The 8,570-nt window shown below is 40.9% G+C and overlaps 1 protein-coding gene across 1 annotated transcript in view; it reads right to left on the minus strand.

Annotated features, from left to right (window-relative positions):
- Positions 1 to 2,675: 2,675 nt before the first annotated feature.
- The window catches only part of trioa (trio Rho guanine nucleotide exchange factor a), a 68,797-nt gene continuing 62,902 nt past the window's right edge, over positions 2,676 to 8,570 (minus strand). Inside the window, exons 55-63 of the mRNA XM_035680950.1 lie at positions 7,923 to 8,170; positions 7,428 to 7,566; positions 7,314 to 7,341; positions 7,024 to 7,186; positions 6,744 to 6,865; positions 6,571 to 6,649; positions 6,236 to 6,436; positions 5,958 to 6,096; positions 2,676 to 5,383 (exon numbers count right to left, since the gene is read on the minus strand). Coding sequence (XP_035536843.1) covers positions 4,826 to 5,383; positions 5,958 to 6,096; positions 6,236 to 6,436; positions 6,571 to 6,649; positions 6,744 to 6,865; positions 7,024 to 7,186; positions 7,314 to 7,341; positions 7,428 to 7,566; positions 7,923 to 8,170 — 1,677 coding nt within the window. The 3' untranslated portion in view covers positions 2,676 to 4,825. The remainder of the gene's footprint in view (positions 5,384 to 5,957; positions 6,097 to 6,235; positions 6,437 to 6,570; positions 6,650 to 6,743; positions 6,866 to 7,023; positions 7,187 to 7,313; positions 7,342 to 7,427; positions 7,567 to 7,922; positions 8,171 to 8,570) is intronic.

Here is an 8,570-nt window from a genome sequence, read left to right on the forward strand (position 1 = left end):
CAGTGAACACAAATAGTGATTTGGATGAATTTTAAGGCAGATTATTTTCTGTGAATATTCCATCAGAGATGAGTTTTCCTGATATTTAGGAACTTTTTATACATTTGTCTGTATTGTTTTAAAGAAAATGGACATTCATACATACTCAATAGGCTTCTTTTTTGGGACAATGGGAGATTTGGGAGATATCCAATGCAGGACGAGACTGTTCTGTATATGTGAATATAGCTTATGTTCAGGTCTTTAAAGTTTATATCTTAAATAAAAATCTAAACTTAAAGATTTACTCACAAGAAATGAATGAAATGATAAAATGTAGCCCTGCTGTGTGTATATATAGCTTTCTTCCACCCCTTAAAATCAGAAAAATGAAAAATGTGAATGTCTCCACAATTAGTGTTCCTCCTATTTATTTTACACACTAGACCTTTTAAGAGCAAGTGGTTTGTGTGCGTTACACTGAAAAGTGGAAGATGTATTTCTTGCTAATAACTTATGTCCTCTAGTTAGTATGTTATGTAAAATAAGAATGTGTGTAACAACCTAAATGTATAAAATGTGTATTAACTATTAAATATTTCGAAGTTTGAAACATGTTTGAAGTTTGTGGAAGTCCTGGATGATGAATAATTTGTACAGACAAACAAGGCAGAATAATAAAGATATACATTTATCAGTGGCTGAAGCAGATAAACTGATTCACTGAAACTGCTGTTACTGTTTGTTTCTACTCAGAAACAGGTAAAACCGATGTCTCCATCCTGAGACATTAAGGAATAGTTTCAAGAGACCACAACGGAAAACCAACCAGGCTTCATGGAATGTGGAAAACAAGGAATGGAAAGTTAAAAGAAGCAAAGTTCAAGGTAGGAAGGACTGGCTAGCCACTCGTGCTTTGGTTTTGAATGTTGATTGATATGACCCCTGGAAGGAGCAGGTCCAAGGTCAGCACAAGGAGGCTTTTACAGGCTGTGAGGCTCATGAAATATCATTAAGTCCCTCATCATCCCTGAAAGCAACCTCCTGTCTTACAGTGAGCAAGGAGCCACTTGAGGGCAGTGCAGACCATATTTTTGACTAAAATCTAAACTCTAGATAATAGAAGGCAACCTTTAATCTTTTTAAAAAAAACATCTTTCTTTAATACCAATGAACCACGCAAAGTGATGCTGCTTCACTACCACTTGTCACAGGCAATGGTCCATTACATAATAGAGACAGATTAATCGTGGATATTTGAGAGTTAAATAATGGTATATTGATTGACATGTTTTTGAAAAAAACATTAGATAGTCAAATTTTGATCCATAGGATCCATTAAATGTGGTTATGAAATAAATTTGACATAAAAACAGAGCGGTGACGAATCATAAAAGAGAGAAAGCATAAAGAGCTCACTGACTGCTTTGATGGAAATTATATGAATCATATGCTGTGGCCTTCACAGTCCCCAGATCAGCTAATATTTTGGAGGGAATAATAGAAAAGTGTTCCTCCAGAGTTCAGACTCTTGGAGAATCCATGGCGAGAAGCACTGAAAGCTGTTCTGGAGGCTTGTGGCGACCCAGTGCTTCACTTCATGTGTGAATTTGTCTGAGAGGGGCATTGTAGTAAGCTTATAAATGTATGTATAAGGTTTATAAATTACCTCAAACATATCTTTGTCATTTTTCCACTGCAATGTCCTGCTACTTATCAGCTGACATACAGATGGATGACAAATTTAGCATCACCTAGTGTTGAAGTTGCAGATTGCAACTAACTGAACATTGCTTGTCTGTATCTGACGACCTGGTAGAGAACGGGATGTGAAGTGTGTAGGAGAAACTACGATGGCCACAAAATTGTGAAAGGACCTATCTACAGTCAGTCCGTTCTGGGCTACTATAGAAACATGGTGGGTCAACATGGCGGACTCCACCACCATCATCAAAACACCAAACGAGGGAATATCTTTTGGAAGAATGGCGTTTATCCCTCCACTAACGTTCCAGAGACTGCAGAGTAAAGGGCACATTGAAGCTGTTCTGGCAGCACGATCTATTGGGAGAAATGGAATACAATATTCCATATTATTATGTAACGTGTTTTTATCTACAGTCGCCTTCTATACTGAACCAACATGTTTTACAGTATCACAGAACAAACACTGGTTGTTGACGGGGGCCTTTTCGCGGCAATCAGTTTCTTCTACACACTTTACAGCCTGTTCTCATTCACAGATTGTGAAATATAGACGCGAGTGGTGTTCAGTTAATTGAAATATGAAACTGGATGCCTGTAAATCCTACACATTGGTCCTTTTTAATGTTGAATTTGTATTGATCTGATGCCAGTAGTTGCATCATAATGTTGAAAGACCTGTTTTTGTGATTATTATTAAGGCTGACCTCCATCCAGAGACTCTAAATTATAACTGGAAGCCACCCTCCTCATGTGTGGATGATAATCAAGCCTCAGTAGCGTCACTGTGCTGACTACCTGGGCAGATTCTCAGCCCAACAAAATGTCAACCTGTAGGTGGAAATGGCTTTTATCTACTCGTCAAAACTCAAATGAGTGTTTATGCTAATTTCCCACTTAAGCTTAAATTAAATCTGTGTAAAATATATCTGTTCAAATAATAAAACACAAAAACAAATGTTAAAGAAACAAAATGTAATAACAGCGTAACATGTGTTCATTATGTTTAATTTTCAAATAACTGCTGGCAAAATGAGAATATTTACAAGAGAAAATATGTATGATCTGTACAAAGAAATATACATGCAAAGATAAAAAACATAAAAACAATATCAAACATAAAACAAATGAAACAAACATGACAAAAAAGACAAACAATGAAGAAAAAAACTCTAAACTGAGGTATCCAGTCCAAGTTTCCTTGTTTTTAATGGCCTGTGCACACCTTTCAAATAAATAAAAAGGTAATGGAGGACTGTGATTTCTGTTCCTGGTAGAATCGGTTTAAACATCCTAACCCCAGATTGGACTGATGTATATTTAAGTGGTTATAGCATAGCTATGTTGTGTTATAATTTCCAGGACAGCAAACTAATTAATCCAAAATCATTTAGTTTGCTGTTTTAGGGTAGTTTTTCTTTTCTTTTTTTTTTTTAATAAGGAACAGGAATTTATGGAAGAAACATTTTGGCAGAAAGTATCTTTACATAAAGTTAAAACACCATTTAGTAAATGATGTACAAAAATCTCCCATTCCACTCTTCCAACCGCAAATTCTCTTTAATCCCCTGCCTTTTTAATAAAAAGCACAGGAGAACAAATAAGCTCCAACATAGTGTTTAACTAGTGTAAACAATAATTTCACATGGTCATAGATTACCTAACTCAAGTGAAACATAATCACAATAAAACATTTTTTATTAAGTACTATAAAGCTAGAGCAACTTTGGTGTACCAATACTACAGAGGCATACAGTACAAAAAGTGTTAAATTATTTTTGATCAAACCATAATAATGATTGTAGATTGTGACCTCTAACCTGGCAGTCAGAACACTCAAAGATCAAATAAACACAGACTACCAGCAGTGCTTGCAGTACCAAGTACATGCTTTTCTCTAGATTTATTACAGATACAGAACAGATGTCTTCATAAATAGTTGCATAAAATGTTAAAGCCGCAACATTGCACATGATAATCAAACATAACATACAATGAGTGCATTTACAGTAATTTGTCTTCCTCTGCCTCCACATTCATTCCCATCTGATTGGCAATCACTGCTGCCACTGAGGCTCCGACAGTCTCACATCCTGCCATCCAAAAGCAGGAGTCCGCTGTGAATGTGAGAGGAAAGAAGGCAGAAGTCTATATACAAGGTAAGGCTTAAACATCTCATATCTGCGCAACACAAGTTTTGTTCTAGGAAAAGCAAACGATGGATGTCTATTGTTTCTTTTCAGATTGGACAGTGCAGCATTGTTACTTGCGACATGGTCATCATGGTATCTTAGATTAAGTACATTATATAAGCGCAGCCATCAAAAAGCTCTGATTGAACGTATAAATGTCTCAATAAAGAACCTCAGTCACTGTCTCCAGGTGTCTACAGAGTCCAAAGTAGCACAGCAACTTTCAACTGATGAGCATTTTCTACAATTATTTTTTTTCTTGGAAACGTAGAGACAGTACTTTTGTTTGTATACATTGTTTCTATAAGAAAGGGCTGCTTCTCAAAAGTCTTTGAGTTACAGTTTTAGTGTAAAAGAGCAAAAACACACAATGTCTGTGTCCCTCAAGCGTCATGGAGGGTGCTTTGCTCTCAGCGCTATCATTAGCTTTGTTGGCATCACTTTCTCCTGAAAGCTCTGCGTCTGTGCAGTGGTGTCAAGGCTCGATCAATTGGCTCCTCTGATCAGCTTTAACTCTTGCAAAGGAAAATAAATTACTTCATAATGTTTTATTTTATTTTTTTTAGATTTTCGTTCACTTAACTACAAAACCTGTTTTGAGTTGAAACCAGCAAGCAGCAGTAGACAAGGGCATCCATTAATTTAGGCGATTGGTTGGAACTCGGATTGGCTTAAGACCCTCACAAGGTCTCAGATTAATTGGTTAAAGGACTACAGGACTTTTGTAAATCAGCATTCGGTGAAAGAGGATAAGATCAGCATTCATTATTTCTCCTTCCTTTTACATCTAGACCATCAGGATGCTCAATTCCAGAGAAACCTGCAGCCCCTACAGCCTCAGCACCGGACAACAAACTGAAGTATGGCCAGTTTCTCATGCTTTTGTCTGCTCTGATCAGATTGGAGGCAGCAGGGACTGAGGGTTGGTTTGGACATGTGTATCCTCTCCTTTAAACTCGGGGCTGAAGGCGACTTTGGATGAAGCTCCTGACTCCTCCGATGGCCCGGGCGTCAGTTTGATGTTTCCTCCTGTCTATGAATGAGATGAGGCGGGAGGTGTCCAGGCAGCCCTCTGCCCTGGCCCGGCCGTCAGCCGGCCCGGCCTGCAGCCACGGCTCCTGAAGGCAGAGCCCGGCTGGAGGCCTCCTGCTTGGGTCGGTCCTCAGGAGCAGGCAGATGAAGTCTCGGGCCGCCTGGCTGACGCCCTGGAAGTAATCCCTGGGGAAGCTGAAGTCTAGCCGGCAGATGTTCAGGCACGTCTCCTCCGCACTCTCGTCAAGGAAAGGGGAGGCGCCGCTCAGCAGCACGTATGTCACCACGCCCAGGCTCCACAGGTCAGAGGTCAGCGACACCGGCTCTCCAAGGACCAACTCTGGGGAGGCAAACTCGGGGCTGCCCAGCAGTGGGTGACTGTAATGGGCACTGTTGAGCTGGACAGCATCACCAAAGTCTGTGAGTTTGACCGTTGGCTGGCCGCTGGAGCTGTGGGCCACCAGCAGGTTCTCAGGCTGGGAAAAGAGATTACAGTGTCACCATAAGTCTTCAACCACCGTGATGAACAGCTGAATGTCAGTAAGTGCTACAAATGATTTGGAAAGGACCTTTTACTGTGTGAAAAATATTAGACCTGGTACGTCTCCATGGAATAACTCAATATTTTAGGAAATACACTTATTTGCTTTCTTTCTGAGAGTTATATGGGAAGATTGATACAACTCTAGTGTGTGTATGGTAAATATAAAGCCAGCAGCCAGTTAGCTTAGCATAAAAACTGGAAACAGAGGTAGCTTTAAGATAGCTAAAGAGAGACAGGAAAGGCGACAGAGAGAGGGGATGACACATGGCAAAGGGCCACAGGTCGGATTCGAACCCATGGCCGCTGCGGGAAGGACTCAGCCTCAGTACATGGGGCACCAGCTCTACCAGGAGAGCTATAATGCACCCTGGCTTTGTATGTTTTTTTTAAATCTTTTCAGGCGCATAACTGTACAGAAATGTGTGTGTAATGTCAAACCTTTTTACACAGCGTGTTGCTGCAAAGACAGTAATATTAGGAAACAACATTAAGGTGAAGGTCCTTACTTTTACGTCCAAATGTACTATTCTGCAGTTGTGAAGGTAGTGTAAAGCTTCTAAAATGTCCCGTAGGTAGCAGGCCACCTTCTCCTCCGTCAGATTCCCCCAGCTAACAATGTAGTCCAGCAGACGACCTTGGTCAGCCCTGAAACACAAACCTCACAAAAGTAAAACATCAGATGGAAGAAATGCAACGTTTATCAAGGCTGATCAAGCTTATGAGCTACATGTCTACATGAGTTTCATTTAATTCTGTTTATTTAATTGTTTTGGCCTGTACTCACATCTCCAGGACGAGGGCGTAGCTGCTGGAGGTTTCATACGTGTCTATCAGGCTGACTATGTGGGGGTGTTGGAGCCTCTGGAGCAGATTGAGTTCCTGAGTCACCCGGTCCCTCCTCATCAGCTTCTTGTTCACGTGTTTGACCGCCACCGTACGTTTAGTGCCCCGCTGGTCACAACGCTTGACAACAGAGAAACGACCCCTGGTGTGCAGAAAGAAGATTCAGAGGTCAGTGAATCAATCATATCAAGAACAAAGAACTGAATGCCAACTGCCATAACAAAAGCCAAGATTCATACACTGGTATGAACATGGAGATATTAAGGTGAGCATTACCTTCCCAGTTCAACCACCTCAGTGTAGTGAGACTCAAAGTTGTCCTTCCAGCTCACTCTGATCCCATCAGTGGACACAGCTGAGACAAATGACACACACAATTAATTCATGTCCAAATAACCCCCTGTGGAGGTTTTGATACCAGATATGTAGTTCTCTACCTGCACTCTTACCTAACACTCTGAGGCTAGCTGATGACGTTACACTGCCCAGTTCATTCGTGGCAACACAAGTGTAAACGCCATCATCCTCAGAGGCTACGCCGATTATCCGCAGCGTTGCTTCACCTGTGTCACTGAAATAACACATACATGTTGATTTACATTAGACTTCAATATTCAGCATCTTCACTATTGAGCACCATTTTTCTTGTCAGGGTACAGTCTACTGTGCTACCTCAAACATGTGACAGCCCTATCACACAGTGTCATACAGTAAACCCAGTTTTCTTACCTGTAGGCGATGCTGAAGTGTCCATTGTTGGTGAGGTTGCTCTGGTTGGGTCCTTTCCAGGTGACAGCGGCCCGGGGTCGACCACAGACCTTACACCTGAGGGTGACACTCTCTCCGTTGTCACATGTCACATCACTCAGAGGTACAAGGAACTCTGGGGGAACTGCAAGAGGAAAAAGTCACATTAAATCCTGTCAAATAATTCAAAATTCAGCATCAGCTGTTGATAATGTGATAATATATGAAATTGGGTTTGTTAAATAAGCACAATTCCACAAAGTAGCACTTACCATCATAGATGTAGTTTGGATTTAGAAGCTGAAAAGAGAACAAACAGGTCAGAGTGAAAAATGCACTGTGGAGCAGAAGCATGACTTCATCCTCAGACATACTGATAAACTCACCTTTACAGAAACTTTATTGGCCAGGCCATCTCTGGACTTCCTGTAACCGTTTTCCAGCTTGGTCTCTTTCTTTGCATCCTTCTCTTTTTTCTCAGACTTTTTACGAATGCGCAGGGACGTGTGCCAGGATGAAGACTTCCTACTGGGAACAAAAAAGAGAGTCAAAACGCTGTTTAACTAAACAAATCACTGATAGCATGGGTTGCCAAATGTATAAAACACTAGAATTCCTTTTCAAATGTACTAATGTATTGTTATTGTTATATTGTATTGTTGAATTGATGTTGGCCTTCAGTTGAAGACAGACTGAAAGCTTGCTAAATAACATGATATATTGCATGGATCTAAGTATACAGAGATCTTCACCTTCAGTTAGGACACATTGATGCTTCCAGCACCGTAGCAAAGATTAAGATCCCTCCCACTTGGGATAAAGCTTAAATAAGTATATGGCAGTAAAAATAATTGATCTTTTTAACTTCTCAGAGCTCTTACTTGATGGATCCTTCAGGGCAATCGGGGACGATAGCCGAGGTGTGTCCCAACACAAATCCGGGGATCCAGCCCTCGGCGGCGGGGCCCTGCTCGGTCGCCGCCCTGAACACCAGGAACATGTTTTGCTGGTTGCTGGCCAAGATCTGGACCACCTCGCCCTGAGCGACGCTGATCTCATCCTCCTTCACCGCCATGTAGTCCTGGGTCACCAACATGGTGGATACGCTACTGCTGCTGCTACTTTCACTCTGCACCACAGGGAGGAAACATGGCCATGTGGACAATTGTAAATACAAACAAATTGTGACTTCACTTGGGCCAAATATCAGATTTTAAAGTTACCACTCTGTCCATATTTTAATAAATATAAAAATGTTATATATAAACAAATAAATCTGGTAAGGGAAAGTGAGAGAAAATGTTGAAGCAGGGGAGAAACTGGAAACAGATGTTTGATTGCGGTCCACTTAAAGTCTTCACAAAGAGTACAAACAGCGATTGATTATTTTCCTCTTGGAAAAAACAAAGAACTGGATGAAGAAAGGCAGCAATAAGATGAAGATTCCCACTTCACTCGTCTTTGCTCTGCAGCTCCAAGCAAAGACGAGAGAAGGAACGTTAGCTTGAATGACAGGATCTCTGTTGAGT

This window comes from Morone saxatilis, unplaced genomic scaffold, assembly GCF_004916995.1.
Source record: "Morone saxatilis isolate NCDOM2014 unplaced genomic scaffold, NCSU_SB_2.0 Contig9, whole genome shotgun sequence".
Taxonomy (NCBI): Eukaryota; Metazoa; Chordata; class Actinopteri; family Moronidae; genus Morone; species Morone saxatilis.